General features: G+C 39.1%; 1 protein-coding gene across 1 annotated transcript in view; it reads left to right on the top strand.

Moving 5' to 3' along the window:
- Window positions 1–15,159, top strand: part of TPRG1 (tumor protein p63 regulated 1) — a 124,381-nt gene extending 109,222 nt beyond the window's left edge. The window contains exons 5-6 of the mRNA XM_006188859.2: window positions 2,092–2,245; window positions 13,232–15,159. Of these exons, the coding sequence (XP_006188921.1) occupies window positions 2,092–2,245; window positions 13,232–13,426 (349 nt within the window). The 3' untranslated portion in view covers window positions 13,427–15,159. The remainder of the gene's footprint in view (window positions 1–2,091; window positions 2,246–13,231) is intronic.
- The last annotated feature ends 7,191 nt before the right edge of the window (window positions 15,160–22,350 follow it).

Below are 22,350 nucleotides of genomic sequence, written 5' to 3'. Positions count from 1 at the left end.
TTGCCTATAGTCACGTAGCATTCAGGGTCAAAGCCCAGACTTTCACACAGGGCTCCTTGACATCCTGTTCATTGCATTTTATACCCCGTTCTGTCACGTTGGATGACAGCTTTCACAGTAAGCATGAGAACATTTAATAAAATGTTCCTGGTCATAACGTCATCTATATTCTCCACAATTGCCCTAATGACATTTGACAAAATATGATAGATTTTTATAGCACTCTAGTACTTACTGAGATTTACTTGCTTACTGAGATTTACTTAGTTTTACCTTTCGAGAGATGACTTAGTTGTAGATTTATCTTCCCAGCTATCACCTTTGGAGCTCAGGAGAGGAGACTGTTGGAATTTGTATCCTTAGAAGCACACTAGACCCCTGAGAAAGGTCATTGCCATGCTTATATTGATTGGTTATTTAGAAATAGGGCCCCTCTTGAATTTGATACGTAAACTTCATTTGGCATTTCCCTAAGGTGAAAGTATATAAACTGTATTTACTAGGAAAGCTAGCTTGGCAGATTTTCATGCCCTTTGGATAAAAGCAAAATTGTACCCAGCACATAAATTGACACATGAAGCAGTAAATAATTGTATGATGCAAGTTGTTTTAATGGACTCAAGCCAGAATGTTCCATTAACCAGTATTCATTCATCAATATTCATTGAGCTTAGGGCTTATTGCGAGGCTAGGGGGAAAAGAAAAGAATGAAGGAAAGTATAGGAGTGTGATGAATGTCGGCATAGCAGCTGAGAAAGTGAGAGGTTAGAAAGGGAACTTTAGAGATATTTACAATATTTTTAGTTTTTCTCTCTCTTCTTTTGTCTTTCTTTTTTTTAATTAAAAAATTTTTTTTCCTTCCTAGGCAAAGGAATAAAGTACAAAAAAGGCTGGGTGTCAGCCATTAAATACAATCATCAAAAATCTGAGAACTGGGCAGCAGAATGTGCCAGGCTCTTTTCTTACTTTCCTTTTGTAAGAAGCAGCTCAGAGATCAGCCAGTTAGGGTGTTACATGCATATGTGTGAGGTTGTGTTTATATATATTTCTATGTGGATAAACATTCAGAAACCACAATGGCATTCCCAAAGGAATCCTTTCTTAATACAGGAAGTGACAGCTTTGTGAAGGCACCACAACTGAGCTCCGGTTTTTCATTCTACATCCCAGGATTTAGTTTCTAGAAGAAACGAAAACTCTGTGATGTTCCATGGGGCTGCTTAGTTAAAGCTTGTCAAATGCAAAGCACCTGAACTTGGCTTCCAGGGAGCTCTTTGCATTCAGAGATGTCTAAAACCACAAACCATAAACTCTGATGCGTACATGCAAAAGAAGAGGCCACAGAAATTACAAACTTGTTATTCAGTGTGGCCACATTCCCCTGCCATCATTACTCCCAAGTTGACTTTCTCTTGCTCTGCACTTGGGTTTACCAGATGACCAGGCTTGGGCTCTATCAGATAGCAGCTGCCTCCCGCATACTGGAGATCAGGATAGTGGGTCAAGACTGTGACCAGGCATAATATTCCTATGAACTTTGACATGTTTGTTGCTGCAATTTCGGTAGCTGGAATGCATGCAGAGAATAGAGAACCATGAGATATGGAAGCTGGGGTCACAGAACATTTTGAATTGGTCATACACACCCTCCTATCTGGAAAGCCCCAATGTCTTTTCTCAGTCATTTCTTGCTTGTGTTGACTGCTTAGTGGATATTGTAGTTGTTGTCATCTTCCTTCTCCTCAAAACTGTCTTCCAGGTTGACTGTCTTCATGTTTCAGTTCTTGCCCCACCACTTTGACTTTTCCTTCTTCTTTTCTCTTTTAATTTTGACTATCAGAATATTCACATGAATTCACTATCCACATTTCCAGCTGTGACCTCTATGCAGAGCACCAGAGTCACATTTCCAACTAGGTGTTTACACACAGAAATCTTAACAACACCTTGAACTCACCATATTTGAAACCATCTTTTCTTCTTACCTCTTAAATTCCATGGCACATTTCAACTTGCTGGTAGGTCAGCCGCTTATCTCAACAATTAATCTAATGAAAATTGCTAATCTAAAGGAAAACTTGTTTCTCGCAGGAGACCAGGAGAAGGACTTAGGATCTACTGGGGGAGACCCGAGCAGCAGTCGCTATTATCCCGCTGGAACCCATGGTCCACTGAGGTGCCTTATGCTACCTTCACTGAGCACCCTATGAAATACACCAGTGAGAGGTTTCTTGAAATTTGCAAGGTAGGAGGCAGCTTGGGCATCATTCTTTGGTGATGCTAAGTGCTTTTAAAATGTGTACTGCTTAAACAAACAAAAAAAAAAATGATAAGCTACAACCTGGGGTTTATATAGATAAAAACTGTAATAGGTTTATAGGATGTTTTTTAGCAAACAGTGGAGCTGTTTTATAGATAAAAAATGTATAATACTTCTATTAACCATATCATGCTGTTTCTGCTTCGCTAATTTCTTAGCAAAACAATTATGGTGTAATATTGTTTAAAAGTTGCAGTACTTATGTTTATCTGTGTTTATTGCTTACAGAGTACATATAATTTTCTGTGTATCATTAAATTCTTTTATTCAGAGAAGAATGTGGAAAAGTGTGAAGTATGAAGTCAGATATGGCTCTGTGGTCTTGTTTAAGTCACTTTTTCCCTCTGGGCTTTGGTAGTCTCATCTCTAAAATGAACATAACAATGGTCCCTCTCCACCTCGTTGGGCCATTGTAAGGTTAGGTGGGATACAGTATATATAAATGATCCATAAACTATAAAGCAATTAATACTTTTACGTCTTTAAATCTCATCTCCCCAAGTAGATTTTAAACTCATCAGTGGCAGAGAGGCCCCCCTCTACTATTGTTTCATCTTCCCCAGGGAGACTTAAGCAGTACTAGGACACTCTAAGTGATCCGGAAGTGAAACAGTTGGAGCTATACATGTGGTGAAAGATCAAACTTGATATTTTCAACAAAACCAGATATACACATATGAGTGTTCCTAAAGGTCTAGAAATTCTTGCCTTCTCTGTCCTCTCTCTGTTTATCTTTATACACTGCCATTCATTTCAGAATATCATAACTCTTTATTTGCTATAAATTCAAAACATGGCAATCTACATCTAAAATCCTCCTGTGGTTGGATGGCATATATTGTATTTCTCACATTAAACACACTTATTCATATACATGAAGATGTATACGTGTACATGAATAGTTTTACTTGATAAGCCCCCTATTTTAAAAAAGGATCTGAGGGAAAATATATGTAATTAGAAGCTAGATGGGCTCTTCATTCCCCCTAACCTGCAGGGAAAGTTGGTTTGAATCTTGTTCTGCTCTCAGCAAAGGTCAGTGGTCCTCTCAAGATTTATGCAGATGTCCTCAGGGGCTGATGGTCTCAAGGGTTGCCTCTGATTCCCAGCTATTGCAGGCACTAAATTAGTTCATTATATGGATCGCATTGCTACTTTCTCCATGTGATACTCCTATTTCACAATACTTCAACCCAAGCGTCGACATCAGCCCTGAGCCTGCCTCTTTACCACCCAAAGTCAACAATGACACACACACACACACACACACACAAAAGAAAGAAAACCAGTAAGAACAACATAACACTGACACAAAGGCATTGATGTGAGGGTAGACTCACTGAGGACTTCAGGGAGATAGAGTGAGCGTTTATCTCACAATAATGCCCCAAACCCCGAATGGAATATTGGATCACCCTATTTTTAAAAAGACTTTATTAATGATAATGCTCTGATGCATTGCTTCATAATCTTCTCTCCTCTCCTCTCCATCCTGCTCTTGCTTCTTCCCAAACTCCTGTTCCTTTTCTCTTTTTTTTATTAGCAATGAAGAGTCGTTTATCTGGTTCTTTTTTTTTTTTTTTTAACATGTGTTAATCCAACTGACAGAGCTTAATCATGTATGTTTCCAAAACTATTCCTTGCCTTTAAAGGAAATCTGGTTCTAACAGTGAATATAATACATGTTTTGAAGTACCAGTAATTATTTTTTATTACAAGTCAAAAGTGAATATGAACTGCCTTGGTAAATAAATACCAACTATCACTTCCTGGGCCAAGTCTTCTCTTAATTCCTCTTACCTGGTGCGTTTTTAGCAACTATTCTCTAAGTGCCCTTTGCTGGAAGAAGTATAAGGTGAAGGATTGAAAAACAAATTCTATTAACTGCATTCCTTTAATACTTGATAGTGCTTTATTTTATTCTGTCATAAATAAAAATAAGAACAAATAATTTAAAAGGAAGATGAAAGATAAAATATCAAAAGGGGGATGGAATAACTATTTCCCAAATACCTGTGAATGCAGTTAAGAGACTGGAGCATTAAGTTTTGCCCAAGACCACCTATCACCCAAGGCTAAAAGGGGAACTTGATGTTCATATAGCCCTTGTTGGATGGAAGATAGAGCAGCGGTGTGTGTGTGTGTGTGTGTGTGTGTGTGTGTGTGTCCATGCTTGTGTGCACACATGTGTGGGTATGAGCATGATGAGTGGTTGGTTGCTTAGCTGGTTGGCTTTCAGTCAATCAAACTACTTTGTGAATCTGTTAAGTGTATTTCCTTTAACACTCTTCTCATTAAATTATTCTTTCAAAGTCTTGTTTTTTCTTCCTGGCAACAGTCTGCAACTTGCATTTGATAAGCCATTTCTTAGTCAAAGTCCACTCTAAGTCCGGGCTCTCTAGGAAAACAAGTGATCTCAGTCTGGGACATGAGATGATGAGTACTTTGATCCAGTTCTTTGAGTCTTAGTTTCTTTTTTGCTGTTGGTTTTTATGTCACAAAATTATTTGTGTTTTGGACATTGTCCAAAATTGGCTTTGATTAATACTCAGTTATATTAATATAACAGTATAAATGAGAAGAATGACAATTTTGGGAATGTAGAATCCTTTTGATATGAATACTTCAGCATAATAAGATTTTTAAAGGTGATGTAAACTGGTGTTTCCATTTTCCTTATGAATGAAATAGGAAAAAGTAGGATACGGGGGAAGTGCGTAACTAAATGACCTACTTAAAGCCATTTAATTCAGTTTAGCAAACCTATTATGGCAGAGGAAAGGGGATCATGTAGCCGAGTCACCTACAATCAAAAGTTTCAAATCATTTACAATCTAATGGAATAACTTATTTTTAAAAGCATGTTTATAAAATTATTTTTTGTTTGTTTGTTTGTTTTTACTCAGCATCTTTTCTTCTGCAGCACCTGGAATCTCTCTATTCAACAAAATGTTTTCTGGCACCGACAAGGTGCAGGTGTTATGATTGTTGTTAAGGATACAAACATAAATGTGGCAAGATTCTTGCTTTCTGGAAGGCATTGCGTAAGAGAGGAGGCAGAAAAACATGCAAAGATTTTTAAATAAGTACTAATGGACTGAGACAGAATTCTGAATCAAATGAAAAGAAGTGTAAGCACTTGGAGGTATATGGAGTCTCTTAGACACAGTTTAGATGGAGTTTAATCTTGTATATTTCCCACCATAATTATAATGGCTCAGATGATAGGTATAAGGGCCTAAATTAAGATAAGGGTGGTAGGAATGGAGAGTAGATGAAGAAATTTTGAGATATTCAGGATATCAATGGAAGAAGGTAACTGGCAGGATATGGTAGGTGAAGGAGAGGAAGAAGTCAAAGGCGGCATGGTCTGGCTTGGGTAGATGGCGATTCCATTCATTTGAATGGGGAAATCTGAAAGAAGAGTAGGTGAAGGGGTTTAGTTTAGGACATGTTGAATTAGAAATTCCTGTGGCATGTGGGGTTGAGTTGGTTGCCAGGCAGTTAGAAATTTAGGTCTGTCTGAAGCTCAGAAGGGAAAGCTGAACTGATAATATAAGTTTCAGGTTATACTATGTGGGGTCAAAGCTGAGTCTTGGGGTTGATTGCTCAGGAAGGTAGCCGAGGAAGTAGCATTAATGGGCAGAATTGCATTCAAATTCAAATTTATACTATCTCTAAGTCATTTAGCACTGATCTAATAAAATCACTGTCAAATGCATGCAATGCTCTGTCAAAATACATTACTTCTTTTACCCATCCCACTAACTCTACACCACCTGTACATCTGGTAAGTATGATGGTCAAATGGACTCTTCCCAGGCATTCTTGCTTATCTCTAAGTCTTCTTACCAACACTTTTCGATCTGTGCATGCACATACTTTGCATTACTCATATAAAAGGGTTGTGAAAAATAGAAAGTAACATTTTTGGCATTGATTTTATTATTATAAGACATAATAATCTCATGTGAATTATGTAATTATATTTTATAGTTATTGATTACAGTTTACATGTTTTCATGTAATTCAAGTAACAAAAACTCTTTGAGGTCAGGATGCTGTCTCCACTTTAAAAATGAAGATACTTAGTGATTAAGTGAATTAGGCTGAGGTATCATAATGACTATTTCCACACCCAAACAATTTGCCAATACTCAGGGGAAAGGGCAAAACCCAGAAAGAACTCTGTGTGTGTGTGTATTCATAGTTACTGCTGTGATATAAAATGATACGATACTTTGTAACCAAGGTTAGTCATCCTTAATTGTTTAATTCACTTAATATCTGCAACTTTTAGCCTTTCTTCTTTTAACCATTTTCTTTTTTTCACTGAACCAGGTTCATTTGTCCACTGTGCAGCAAGCCAAATGCTTAAATGCCAAGGTTCCCAGCAGAGAAAGGGTTTACTCACAAGGGATCCAAGCCAGGAAAATGGGGGAACAGATCTCAAATCTGCCTCCCCAAATGCTTAGAATATTTATGAGATAAAGATGCAGAGTGGACCAAGACATGGAGAAGGTGATTGGAGGCAAGAAAAATCTGAAGTAATCTATATTCTGTGCAGGTGTATCTGAGTTACATGCTTTTTCTTAGGATGCATGCTCAGAAGATGGCAGAGTTAGCATGATATGAGTTTTTGGCCCTCTGCCATTAAAAGGTCATCCTTTGGACACTTACACAGGCCCAGTTGAATGGTTGGTGGTCTCGACCAGTTTGAACTGAGCAAGATTAGCTCCATGTTCCCGAAAAATAACTTAAGCAACCGTTTCTAGAGTGACCCATATGTTAGAGGTGTTATCTACAGAGGGTTATTACAGGAACCTTGTGATATATTCTCTGACCTACAGGAAGCTTGGAGGGCATGCAATTCGCAGGAACAATTAAAGTGAGTTTCGTCAGTGAAGGCAGTTACAGGCTGTTATTTATTAAGAAAGTTATAGTTCGGGGGATCTAACTGATGATGCCCTCAGTTGTCTTAATGGGCTCTTGGATTGCATGGAGAGTCTGGTTGAGAGGGCCTGGTGATTGTGCCCAGAGCTGTAGAATGAATTGTGGGTGTTCTACAGCCAAATCAAAGTGGTCTATACCTTTTACTCTTGCCTGGAAACTTTATCCTTATTTTCAAAGGAATTATGAGAGTGAACCAATGTCTCAGCAACCAAATGCAACTTTCTGTCCTTAACCCCTTGGTTTCCCTTCACATCAATTCAACCAATATTTATTGAGTACCTACCGGGCATTGGATACTACATGGTGAGCAGTGCTGTAGATAATTGTTGGGATAGCAAAAAGAATAAAATAGATGTTGCCCTCCAGACATTTTTAGTGTAGAGGGAGAAGGCGAAAAAGGTCATTAACAAATTGGAATTTAATGTGGAAATACTATTGATAGAGAGAGTCAAAGGTTTTATTGGAACTCAGAAGAGAGAACAGGTATGTCCAATAGTTAACAAATGAGGTGACATTTGATGTGAAACTCCAGGGATAAGTGATTTAAGCATCAAAGCAGGTGGGAAAAGACAGTTTCAGTAAAAGAAACATGGTTAGAAGCTGCAAGTGACAAAGGAATATAAGATGTTCTTGGACAAAGAGTAATTCACTTACGCTAGAGTTTAATGTGTGTGTGTGTGTGTGTGTGTGTGTGTGTGTGTGTATGCTTGCACGTGGGCATGCATGTATTGACAGGACAGTTGAGGGAATGAAATAGAGTCTGGAAATTAGGATGTTTTGAAACTTCCCTTCTGTAGGAAAAAAGCTTCTGCCTCCTCTTTCTTCCCTCTGTACACCTGAATGTACCCACAGTCATGATGTCTCCATAAAGATAGCTCCAGGTAAAATGTACAAGGTTGGTGTAAACATTCTGTTCAGCTGTGGGACTTCCCAAGTGGTTTTCATTGCTGGGTATTGGATGGACTTACCCTTTATTCCAACATGCTTCACTTACCACATAGGGAGGCTGAAACCTGTAGCCTGAAGGCTTGGAAAACCTGCTCAGCTAAGGAATGTGGGCCTGCAGGCGTGAAACCCGGTCTCTTTACCCAGTGTAAACAGGAAGCAAGTGATGGTTGTAATAAGGAAAACTGAGACTCGAGGCAGTGAGCTGCTGGCAGACAGCACCTGAAGCAAACCTGGGGCCCAGTCACTCAGCTGGTAAATAATCGCTGTAAAGTCAAGAAGAACATTCACTACACACACACACACACACACACACTTTACCTTAACCGGCACACAGGCCCTATGTAACTGGAGTTGTTAAAACTTGACCCTCTGTTTTTGAGACTGGAATAAAAGAGGGAGCCAGGGGTGGATATATAAAAGCTTTTAGAGAGAAGTATGTGGCTGTTGGCATTCATATCAGATGACACCGCGTTCCTGTCACACAGATTGAGTTCAGGTGTTTGAAATGCTCAGGAGCCAGCTCGGGGACTTGGCCTTTTGTCTGCCTCTCCTTCAATGCACAGCTTGTTGCTCTGTCCCCGTGGCCCCTCCTCTTTTTTAAGGGGCTCATAGAAATGACTAGAGATGAAGTGCACCAGACGCTAATGAAATGCCAAGTTCACGAAGTATGAAATAGTGCCACCTTTTTCTTTCCAGCACTTTGATTCTGAGAATATCCATGAAATAAACTTATGATGAGGACTGGGAAGGCATTCAGTAACCCAATCTGATAAATATATACTGATCTACGAAAAGTTATCATGACTGTCCAGAGAGTGTTGCCATGGAAATATTGAGGTGAATTGTTGCACTTTGGAATTGAGGAATGACTTCAGTGATGACAATGATGATGTAGTTAATGATTTAGTGACAACTTTGGTTATTGGCAATAGGCTTCCTTTAATGCTTTTGCAGTAAGACTCCAAATTCCAGCGTCATCATATTCCCCTTCCCAACCCTTCTGAAATACACTAGCACTTGGACACACAGACACACTGACTTTATTATAAACCCCTAATTTATTAAAGTTATTTTAATCTTTACAGCCAATCTATGAGTTTGATGCTATTAATATCCTTATTTGATAGAAGAGGAATTATAAAATTCAGAGAGGTTAGATTACTTGCCCAAGGTCACACAGCTAGTGGATGCCTTATGTGCAGTGTAAGATCTGGTTCATCTTAATGCTCCTGTTACAGCATACTATATACTTCCTTTAGTTCAGTAGTTCTCAACAGGAGATGATTTTGCCCCGGGGGGGTATTGGCAATATATGGAGAACACTTTTGATTGCCCTGCCTGGGATTGTGGTGCTATTGTATCTGGTGGGTAAAGCCAGGGATGCTGCTTAACTTCCTGAAATGCAGAAGACATAATCCCCTGCAGCAAAGAAGTATCTGGTCCAAAATACCAATAATTCCATGGTAGAGAAAGCTTGGATTTGTTGTATAGACAGACAGCCATACTAGTGACTCTAATTCTTAGAAAACTGGGTGAAATATTTGAGTGAACACATACGCAAAGTGCAATAGAATAAAAATTATTTTTTGCCTTGAGTATTTGGGAAGGCACTGTGGAAGAGAGAGGACTGGAGCTTGGTTTTGCAGGTTGAGTTAGAGCGTGGGCACTATACAGCTTTGTGGATTGAGTAGACTGTCAGAGCTAGAGGTTCTTAGGCAAGCTTAATACAATGGGTTTCTCAAACAAAAATTTTAACAGCTTTATTGTGGTATGGTTCCTGTACAGTGAACTACACATATTTCAGGTGAACAATTTGATGAATTTTGATAGATGTCTAAACCCGTGAAACCACCACCACGATCAAGATAGCTAACATGTCCATCACTCCCCAAGAAGCACAATTTTCAGATTCCCAATTTATCCCTTCCCACCTCCTTTACCACCTGGTAACCATAAGTTTGTTCTCTATGTCTGTGAGTCTGTTTCTGTTTTGTAGGTAAGTTCGTTTGTGTCCTTTTTTTTAGATTCCACATATAAGTGATATCATATGGCATTTTTCTTTCTCTTTCTGGCTTACTTCACTTAGAATGATGATCTCCAGGTCCATCCATGTTGCTGAAAATGGCATTATTTTATTCTTTTTCATGGCTGAGTAGTAGTATATAGAAAAGATCTTAGGACTTAAGTCAGGAGACATGGATCCAAGACCTTGTTCAGTTGCTTACTAGCTATTTGGTGTTGGACCAATCTTTGGAACACTTGGACCCTCAGTTGCCCCTAATGCCTAGGATTTTGTGCAGCAAAAGTTTTCTAAGTTTGTTGATTTCAACCCCTGCCCTCTATCCTATTTTGTTTAAGCTGTTAACTTCCCTTTATGAATATTGCTTTTGACTTCTGGATCTTTATTATTACGGATATTAATTTAGACATAGACTTTTGATCTGCATATTTCTTCGTTCTCCAGGCTCATGTTTCCAGCTGACTATTGGGAATCTGTAGGATGTTAGACACCTCAAACATGTCTAAAATAAAACCCTTGATTCCTGCACCTCAACACCTCCAACTCCTCCAACCCCTGGCCTTCCCAGCTCAGTAATGATGTCACTATCTAGCTAATTGCTCAGAACAAAAATCTAGGTGTCATCATTGCTTTCTCTGTTTTCTTCATTCCCCCTGTGTTCAATCACACCAGCAGGTTCTGTGACTTTACCTCTGAAAACTACCCCCAATTCAACCAGTTCTCATGCTCTCCACTGCTAACCTGGTCTAAGCCACTGTCATGTCTTGCCTGGACTAATGAAGTGACCTCAAGCTCACCCTATCTTCCTGCTTCTATTCTTGGCCCTAACAGTAAATTCTTCATGCAGTAGCCAGAATTATTTTTTAAAAGTAAAAAATCATGCAATGTTGAACTTTTCCTTAAAATCACTTCAATACATACTCCTTAACATGGCTTACAAGATTTTTCATGCCTAGTGCTCCAACCTCTTTCTTCTGGTCACTGTAATCCAGTCTTACAGGCCTTTTCTGTGTTCCTTGAATAAACTAAACTCATCCCTACCTCACAGCCTTTGCAGGTGTGGTTGTTGTCTTCCTGAAATAACTTCTTCACATGATTGCCTCTTTTTCAACATTTGGACCTCAGCTCAAGTTTTACTTCCACAGGAAGACTTGTCCTGAACACAGTTATAAAGTAACCTTCAATCCCCTATCCCTTTACCACATTTTATTTTCCTCCTAGAATCCATCACCATCAAAATACATATCTACTTTCGCTTTTTGTCTCATAGCATAAGAATGTAAACTTCATGAGAAAAGGGTTCTTGCCATTCTAGTCACAGCACTGAGAACATTTCTGGAGTATAGACTAAGTGCTTTGTCAATGTTTCTTGAATGATTTTAGATGCCCTTTCATCTGCTAATGACACAGAGAGTTAGTTTACAGTATTGATAGAAATAACCCATATACACACAGAAAATTAAAGCAGCTAAAACAAAAATGACACCTGGTAAACTTAAATAGCTGATAAACAAACTGAAAAAATTACATATTATTTGTGACATTGAGAAGCAAAATTTGGTCTGAGGAAAATTACTTTTGTTAAACATGAGGTTACATTAACAACTAAAATCAAACTCAGGAAAATGGTAATATTGAAAATTATAACTGGGAGAAGAAAACATATAATGGCTAAATTTGAAATGGATAAAAATCAAATATTTGTTGTAAAAGTTGCAGAGAAAAGAATCCATCCAGTGGAAAACCTTCAGAAAATAAATTTATCTAAATGGAAAAAATAAAAAATTCTTTAACTGTTTCTTTCAGATGGAAAAGTATTCAATGAATTCAATTGTCTCAGTGTAATTCATGTCAGAAAACACAATCTTCATGAAAATTCACTAATGCTTGTGTAGTTTTGATATAGAAATAAGGGAATAAGTAATAATGTCCTCTTGCACCTGTTTTTTTTTTTTTTTAACCTTTCTCCTGGACTATCTGTAAGAAGTTAGACGACTGGTTAGACACCTCAAAAAACATGTTTAAAATAGAACCTTGCAATTCAGGTGGCTTTGTGAAGAGTTTCTCTCTCACCATGTCCTAGGTCTTTCACTTTTGTTGGTTTCAATCTCAGTCAGGTTCTCACTGTGTGTGGCACAAATGACCATGAATACCTCCGGGCTTGGATTCTATCAGTTTCACACCACACTGGCCAAGTGCCCATACCTGAACCAGTCTCTGGGACCAGAGGAATGGATTCCTCTGATTGGTTAGGCCTGAGTCATGTGATAATGTCAGCTTCACTTAAAATATTTGGATTAAATGGAAGAGTGTGGTTCTCCAAAAGAAAGTCAAGGTACTCTTCTCTTGGAAGAGAAAATTCAAATGGAGGAAAGGATGCTGGGTTGGAAAGAACAACAGTTGCCAACTAGGCTCTTTCTAACCTCATCTCATTTATTGAAATCCTATTACCCCTTCAAGGACTGTCTCAAGAGTCTCCTTTTGAAGTCATTCCTGATCCTCTGACCATGTGTAGTTCCTCCCGCTTTTGTGTTTCTTCAGCATTTTGCACCTCTTTTTGCTGTTTAGTTTTGTGGGCTTTGTACAACCATTACAAGTTTGTCTTTTATATTATTGCAGCGTAACTTCTCTGAGGGCAGAGACTTCATCTCAATCGTCTTTAAATCTTCAACAATGCCTGACAGGTGTCTGATTCATAGTAGACTACCAGCAAATATTTTCTAAACTGACTTAACATTGTACACATTATGAATAATGAAAAATAAACAAGATGCCACGGCTAATTTTTTATGTACATAATTTATTTACTGATTAATTTATTAAAAGACTAACAGAAGCGATGTTAACAATTCTGAGAAGTGATTTCTATCTAAGAAGTAAGAATAACCACAGCACCAGGAGAGCAGTCAACTTTCGTGGGGACCGGCTGGGGAGGGGCTGTGTCTGGACCTACCCTGCACTCACTAACTTTGCCTTCTTTTCCTCTTCAGTTGTCTGGTTTCACGTCTAAGCTTGTTCCAGCTATCCAGAATGCACACAAGGATTCCACTGGATCTGGAAGAGGAAAGGGATTGATGGTGATAACTGAACCCATTTTGATTGAGACCTACACGGGACTGATGTCATTCATTGGAAACCGCAACAAGCTTGGCTATTCCCTTGCCCGTGGGAGTATTGGTTTTTGACACTTTTTTGGTGGATAAGTACATCACCCACAGACATGCCATTATTGAAGATTCTGTTTCAGCCCATCATATTTTTGGACTGAAACAATTAATTACTTTTAAATAGTATTACATGATATTGAATATTTAGAACCTTAGGAAATCTAAAAGCTTGATTAGACTGATAGATGCATGCTTCAGATCTCATTAAGAATAATCAAATTTCCTAAAACCAGAAAATAAGTTCTAAGCCCATCAAATAATATCAAATTAATATCTGATCACAAACTTAGGGCAGATCCTCTGGGTTTTTGTTCCTCTGTCTTCTAAATGTAGGCATATTCTGGGTTTTGATCTTCAACCCTCTGATTCCAATCTTCTCTCTCATTAGGGTCTCAATCTGTATTATTTTAGCTATCTTTTTTATGAAGGTGACTTCCAAATCCATATTCCCACCCCCACTATTTCTTCAAGATTCAGTTTTGCATTTGTCTGTTGATCATATATCTATATCAGTGTTCTGATGACCAGTTACATTCAGTATCTTTAAAATCCTAGTTCTCTCTGTAGTGTTTTTATGGTCTGTCATCATCTCTAAAATCCATCAGTTTTGATGTCTTTAAATTCCTTGCCAAATGCATTTGATATAGTAGCTGTTTTAGTCTCTTTGGGTTGCTATAACAAAATGCCATAGACTCACTCGATGGCCTTCATAACCTAATTACCCAAAGGCCCCCCAACTCTTAATACCATCATATTGGGTTTTAGGATTTCAACATGTAAGTTTTGAGGGGACACAAACATTCAGACCATAGAAGTACCACTGTCTGTGACTTAGCATTGTACCCAATGCCCAGATGTCAAACTTAAAGTCCATTTTTCTTTCAAAATTGTTCACATATTTCTTCTCTTTTCCATTCTCACAGGTATATTATTAGATCATGTTTCAAATTCTATTTACTTGGATAATTTCTGTAGATTTTTAATTGGCATCTTTGCTGTAAAGCTGACCCTTTTATAATCCATTTTGCACTTTGTTGCCAGATTCCTAAAGCACAATTTGATTGTCTCATTCCCTTCTCAAGAATCTTCGATGGCTCATTGCCTGCTGCAGATTTTTTTTTTTTAATCTCATACATTTTGCTTTGTCAATAACAGATTTTCCTTCTAATAAAATGTTTCATATGCCCAATATGAAAAACAGAAGTAGGGCCACTATGATTGAAACAGAGTTGGAAATGCCATTGACTTCCTCTTTTTTGGGGTCTCAGAAGTGCCCCCTGTGGAATGTCTCTGGATCCCACAAGGTTTTAAGGAGATGTTTCCAAAAACACTGTCCTAACTCACTGTTTCCATTTTCCTTTCTCTCACATTTCCTCATTGTCTCTCCTTGACTTTTGTCTAATATTGAACTCAGGAGATTACTTCACCTGTTTTCATCTCTTCAAGTTTTTCTTTTTCAATTTCATCTATTTTCAATTTATTTTGAAAAGAAGCTTTTAATGTTGAACACCATAAACATGATTATAATCAAGGTTTTGCCTGTCCCTAGACCCAAAGTTGAGACACCTTGGCTGTATTCAAGTTAAAACATTCCAGCTGATTTTTTTTTTCTTGCTGGGGGGAGCTTATGTGAAGTCTATTTTTAAAGTCTTTTCTTCAAAATGCTTACTTCCTCAGTTTCAAAGATTTGTTCTCTGATATTTCACAAACATCAAGTTGATGGAGGTATTCGAATCTTTGGATAACCCTCATTTTGTTTTGCCTTTGTCTTTATTTACTTCCATTAATATTTTTCTCCCTCCCTCCCTTTCCACTTCCCAGCATCTAATTCCCCTCCTTCCCCCCCCCAATGGCAAATATTGTTACAGTCCCCAAGGCAGGGAACTTCTATTCAGACTGTAAAAGGAAATGTTGAAATCTTTAGCTGTCCTGTCAACAGTAGTGGAATGAAAAGTCGTTGGATTATTTTGGCAGTGGTTCTGAAGCAGGTACAATTGGCAAATTATTGTAACACTGCTGCCCGAAAATCCCCATTTGCCTCAAGATAGTGGCATTTGTTGGCAGCAGCCTCTGAAATGTCCAGCACATTCTCTCTCTCGTTACCATTTAAGGATCAGTCTGACAATTGGCTTCTTTCTGCATATATTTTCCCTCTGTAAGCTAGTGGACTATTCCCAACTGACCTTCGAAAGGATACAGGGCAACATCATCAGTGGAAGCAAATCAGAAAAGATGAGAGGAAGGAGATGTCTCCTAGCCCTGAGGGTCAGGGTACCACAGCTGTTAAGTGCGGAGAAGAGTGATCCCAGAGATGACATGAGAACCATCTTCACATTTCACACAGACCATCCTGTGGGATATTCCAGAAACTGATAAATGGGATCTAGAAAGCTGGACTATAACCAGAGAATAAGAGGATTCAGGAATTTGGATGTCAGTTTAAGATAAGAAAGAAAGAGGTCCTTAGAGTTAGAAATGTCCAAAGATGGGGTGGGTTGCTCCTTGAAATAGGGAGTCCTCCATCACTTGATGTGCACAAGTAGGGACTAGATAGAGTGGGTATTGTGAAAGGGATTGCTGAGGAGATGATAGATAAGATCCTTTAAAGCCAGAGACTGCATGATTCTCCAAATAATTGTTGCTAATGACTAGATAACAGACACTTTTTTTCTTTGGAAAAAGTTGAATCAGTCATGTGAGACCCTGGAAAATTACCTTAATTTTCTAAGTTTTAATTTCTTCATCTGTAAAAAGAGACACTATCTCTTCTGCCTACTTCATGAAGATCCTGTGAGGACTCAAGGAAATGAGGTTAAATTATTTTATGAAATAAAAATCACTGAATATCTGCCTTCAGGGTGATGTCACTTTGGCAGCAGAAACTGGAACAACATCCAAGAGAACTAAATTCAGTTCTTCTGGGAATTGTTTCTTGATCACTATGGGCCTACTGACCATCTTTTCCCCATTTGGCACGCGGTGTTTTCACAAGGGCTCCTTGTCCGTGAGGTCAACAGGCAGCCACAAAGCACAAACCTGGAGACTCACAGGTATGCCTGGGCTTTTCCTTCAGACTGTCATCTGAACTGTACCAAGAAAGCTTCCCAGAGAGTCATCATAGGTCTGATTGGGAATAAGATTAGATACGACACAGAGGCCTTAAACACAGAGCATGTCATCATAAAAATGTCATGGTTGGCCATCTTCTCTGTCTGATATTCGTCCATTCGGGAAATCTTACTAGAAAATCCCCAATAAGTCTCCTTTCAGAAACTGTTTGAACAACTCTGTTGACAGATTGCTCACAGTCTTCTGATCCATTTTGGGCAGTTCTGATGGTTGGAGAGTTCTCCTTCTGGTGATTGAGATTCTGTAGTTTCCAGCTTCCATCTCTTTCATTTAAAAATAAAATTCCTCTGCTAGAGTAGGTTCAGCCTGGGTTTCCATACCTAAATGTGGGACATCTGGGTTACAGAAGCTAGGCTGGTGGATTCTCTAACACTTACAGAAAGAGGAGCAGCCAAGAATCACCATGCCTGACCCCCGAGTGTGCCACTGGACTTCTTTAGGAGCCTGCCCTTTGGCCATCTTCTAAGGCAGGAAAGAGAAGCCAGAGTCCCAGTCTCATCATCCCTTTGCTGAAGCAAGACTCAGGAAGCTGACGCTTGAAGCCCTGGGGCCAAGAAAGCACAGAAGCCGTCTAATCCAACGCTTTCATTCACAGAACAGGAAGTCAGGGCCTAGGAACTGGAGAGAAATCACTCAAAAAGCAGGTGGTGAATTGTTGGCACTACTAGGATTAAACTCTAAACGCTTCCAATCTCCTAGTCCTGACCCATACTCTTTCCATGTGTCTCCAATCCCAGGAAAAGACACTTCATCTCAATCAGGGCATCATAATTTCTGGGTTAATTCTGAGGCGAGAAAACAATAGGTCACCGTTGTTTAGAGGGAATTTCCAGAAATTGCCTGTATTTTCTTAAAGGCTAAGGTCACTCATAGAGCTCTCTGATTTCCTATCTGATCAAAAAGCCCAAACAAAGCTGCGGAAGCCAGCAGAGCCAGCGAAGATTTTGTAAGGCAATTTTACCCCTGCCTGGCATTTTGTGGGGCAGGGGAGGGGAGGGCAAAGGTATTAAATTAAGGCTTAAAAGCTCCTCAGAAATTCTTTACACACAAGAGACCCAAGTTGGAGAAAAGAAGATGACTCGTGCCAAAGGGAAGAAAGAGAGAGACTAATGCCTGTGGTTTTCAAAGGTTAACAACAAAAAAAACCCCAAGTATTTGCACAGGGATGAATGCTCATTGGCTCTTGGCCAACAATTATACAAGGGCTGGTGCCCACATCCTGTAGCTGTGGTTTAGGGACGCTGCTCATGAGTGACTTCTTATGCTTAGTGGCAGGAAACTTTAGTCACTGGTGTGTAAACTCACCTTTGGTCTGCACCTCCCACAACGTGCTCCGCAGGCACTGAGGGACCAGGCCTCCTGATTTCCTAGCAGATAGCAGGTCCTCAGAGGCCCAGGAAGAACCCAGTTTGAGGCCCTGGGAGTGACTGAGACTTGATTGAGACTTACCTTATTCCACTCGATGGTAGCAATGCCTTAGGACAATTTTGGAGCCACAAGGAAGAATTATGATATCCTCTGCTAAATCCTTTCACTGGCCTCAAAAATCTAAGTCCTTTCAGGGCTACAATGTGAAATACTAGAGGCAAAGTCATGAGGCTGCTTCTGAGCCTAGATCTTGTATCTGAGGAATTATTTTACACTCAGTTTTAAAAGGTTCCTAGTAAATATCTCACAAGTCTCCTTTTCAGTGAAGCCAAATGGAATTTGCCAGAAATTAGTCAAAAAGCAGATGGTGGATATTGGGCGATACTGGGAGCAAATGCTAAACCTTCCATCTTTCTATTCCTGGCCATTGCCCTTTCCGTACACCCCCATTCCCAGGGAAAGGCATTTCATCTAAATCATGTGTCATTAGCTAATTTGAGGTGAGAAGACAGTAGGTCCAGTTTAATTCACTCTTGTGTTTTTAGGTAGAAATGAGATAATGAGAAGCTCCATTATGAGTAGAGAATATATTGAGATAAATTTCTCAGAACTGCCACCTTGTCTCTCACATCCTGTCCACAGTTCCTACCCCATGCATCTCAGGAATTACCTTCCCTTCCTTTTATATTCCTGCTCACTCTTTATGGAATTATTGAAACTGAGATTGGAGGGGACCTTAAAGGTCATGTAGTTTAGCTTCCTACCTACTGCAGGAATGCCCTCAATCAAAACACACACACAGCAGATGCAGACTCAGTTTCTGCAAAAAAACATTGTCAGGGCAGAGAATCCCTTGCTTGCTACAACAGTTCTTTCTACTGCTAAGCAATGACAGTGAGTAGAAGGTTTTTCTAAATATTATATCCAAATCTTCCTCCCTGAAAATATATCTGTTTGGTCCTTGATCTTCCTTTGAAGTTACTCCAAGTAAATCAGTTCCCTATTTCATGTGGCTGCACTTCAAATAAAGGCAGACTGACTGGTGCTCGTCCAACAAAGCAGTTTTATTTTTGTTTGTTTATTTTTTGTGTTCTTTTTGACAGAAAAATCCTAGTTACCACAACCATTCTTCATATGATGGATTATCCAGAACCCTTACTTAACTTATCTCTTGTTTGTGGACTATTCTGTTTGGTTAGCATTTAAAATATTATATTCAACTCTGGCATGGCAGTTCAAATATAATCTGACCAGTGCAGGTTAGAACGTAGTTGCTTTTCATTTGCCAATAAATTGTTATTAATGAAATCCAGGTTTTCTTTATCATACCATTTTTTTTCCCACATGAAGCTTATGAGCAACTTCATGCTATCTATAATATATAACATCTTCTTTTCTGATTTAGTAATCTCATTTAAGGAACAAATGAGGCCACTTTAGTATGGATTATTTGTAATGAACTTATATTAGCTCATAGTAATCACTCCTTTTCTTTTTTGAATTTTAAATTTATTTGTTAAGTCTTCCCTAAACTATCTGTTTAATATTTTATCCCAAGTCAGTGTCAAACTTACTTTTCTATAGTATTTGGCAACTAACATTCCTTTTAAGTGGGATTTTTTTCCATCTTCAATCTAGAGGACAAGGTGGGAATGGTTACCATGATTGACAGCTGAGCCGAAGCAGTAATCAGAATGATTTCATCCACAGAGATCTTTGGCCTTGGTTGGCTGATCATTTTGTCCCCGGAGCAAAAATGGATGGGCAGTCCGCTCAAGTCTTATTCAGTGTGTATAAGCTAAAGTAAACCGAAGTCTGATTTGAATCAGCGTCTACCACCCCATGATACCCTTATCCTCACTGCATTCAGATTGCCCAATTCAATGGCAACAGTTACCACTGTCATTTTTGGCCTACAGAGAATAGCCACAATGAAACTGTTTAAGAATGTTGAGTTTCCCCTCACAAACGTACTTCTCATGGTCTCAGTGAAGAAGTGTCTCTGGAACTTCTGAGGGGGTATAGTTAGAGGGTAACTGAGGAGTTCTTACATAATAAATCTGCTTGAGCATCACAATCTCCCTAACCTTTGTCTGCCTTCTTCTAGCATTTCAGCTTCATTCAGTATACACTTCCTTTGGGTCCATGTTTCAGTCAATTAACCAAGCAAACTCTTGGAGCCATTTTTAGTGACTCAAACACACTGAATTCAAAATCTATTCTGGTGCACTCTAAACAATAATTTTTGTTTGCTCCAACATTATATTGCTTCCACCTTGATCTAACACTCTTAGGATCAGCTCCCATGTATGTTCTCCAGTTATCTGTAATTTTTTAGGGTCATATTACACCTTCACATGAATAACACTATTTTACTTATTTATTAGAAGTTGAATTTGGTTATAAGTCTAGAAACAATGCAGAATGAGAATGATTATTGTACATTTAATCAGGTGCTGACTCTTACAATTTTTGATCCAGATGTGGCTTTTTGTTGGTTGGTTGGTTGGTTGGTTGGTTTGTCTTTGCTTGAGAAAAACAATAAGTTCCCTGGTACCTGGTATGCAGTTATTGATATGGCAATTTTTTTTTTTTCTTTTTACCTGATGTTAAAAAACTGTCAGGGGCAGTTTACTTTCAGATGTTAGGACCAGCAGTGTACTCAACAATGTACATCAACCTTCCAAACCTGTGTCACATTCTAACCAACAGGAAACTGGATCACCTCTGTGTTCTGTAAGTCATCACGTTGGTCTGTTTTACTGATGATATCATGTGTTGATACAACCAGGTGAACAGGAAGTAGCAATGATTCCAATACTTGTGTGACACATACATGGAAATATATCTCTCCAAAATTCCAAGGCTATTGTCAACAAAAGTCACACTAGTGACTATTCTAGGGTATCAGTGGTCTGAGACATGTCAAGATATACCTCCTAAGGCAAATGGCAAAGTTCTGCCCCGCTATTACTAAGGAAGAGTCAGCATGCCTAATAGGGTTCTTCAGATTTTGGAGGCAATGTGTATCTCATTTGGGTTTGCTATTTGAACCCATTAACCAAGTAACCCAAAAGCTTGGTAGCTTTTAGTGGGGGACCGAACAGGAGAAGGGTCTGGAAGAGCTCCATGCTGCTGTGGAAGCTACTTTGTCATTTGAGCTGTATACCCAGTAGATCCAATGGTGCTTGAAGTATCTGCTGCATTTAGAGATGCTACAGGGAAACTTTGGCCAGCCCCTCTGGGTAAATCACTGGATAGCCCTGAGGGTTTTAGGCAAAGATATTCCATTCTCTGAGGTATCAATTTCCCTTTTGGATTGCTACTGGGTCCTAGCAGAGCTCCAGCACTTGACCGTATACCACCAAGTTGCAATGCAACTTACGCTGTGCATAATGAACTGGATGTTATCTGACTCACAAAGTCATATACTTGGGCATGCACAGTAGCACTCTATTGTCAGTTGGAGCTGATATGTACCTGACAAGGCTCAAGCAGGTCCTGAACGTCAAGCAAGTTGCAAGTAAGTGTCCCAGAGAACTAGGGTACCTATTCCCACTACATCTTCTCTTGCTCAACCCACAATTAGGGTTTCATGGAGAGTTCTCTATAACCAACAGATTGAGAGAAGAGAAACAAGCTTAATTTACAGATGTTTTTGCACAATATGCTCCATCATCTGGAAGTGGACCACCGCGGCATCTACTCCATGGTGGCACCGAAAAAAGACTGTGAAGGAAATTCCTCCTAGTGGGCAGAATAAATGGAATTCCATTTCCATGTTCTGCTTCAAGACTACTTCCCATTTTATAACTGAGGAAACAGATCTGGAGTAGGGATGTGATCCAGTTACTGCCACACATACCTCACAAAGCCACGGCAGCGTCTTAAAAGTAGAGACATGATGCTGTTTCTTCCATTTTGCCTATATCAGGTTGGGTTCATTTTCCACATGATATAAACCATTTCATCATTTTAAACTCAAGGTGTTTTAATATATGGAATTTAATATATGGGAAGTGATTCCCATTATGACACTGCAAAATTGGCCCACCCAAGGATTGGTTATCTCTCTTGCCATATATTCTTGTCACACACAAGAAGCTAGGCAATCAGGAAGTTGCTATCAGAACAGCAGGTACCAGGATCACACCACCTTAGCTACCACTCAGTGATCAGGAGCTTTTACTGGAACTGTTCCAGAGCCATGTTGCGTCTGCTAGATCTGTACCAGCAAAATGAATGTGACACATTCTGCCCTCTTCCTCCTTACTTATTCTGAAGCAGGACAAGAGAAGGACATTCCATTTCTTCCCTTTAATAGTAATTGTAAGAATTTATTGAGTGCCTATAGGTCCCAGGCAGTGTGCAAAGGTCTTCGCATTCATTATATCAATGAATCCTCAAATAAATCTCTCAATATAATATCAAAGTCACAACCTCTA

Source organism: Camelus ferus, chromosome 1 (genome assembly GCF_009834535.1).
Source record: "Camelus ferus isolate YT-003-E chromosome 1, BCGSAC_Cfer_1.0, whole genome shotgun sequence".
NCBI classification, from domain to species: domain Eukaryota; kingdom Metazoa; phylum Chordata; class Mammalia; order Artiodactyla; family Camelidae; genus Camelus; species Camelus ferus.
Note: the sequence above shows the minus strand (reverse complement) of the source record. Positions and strands in the feature narration are given on the sequence as shown.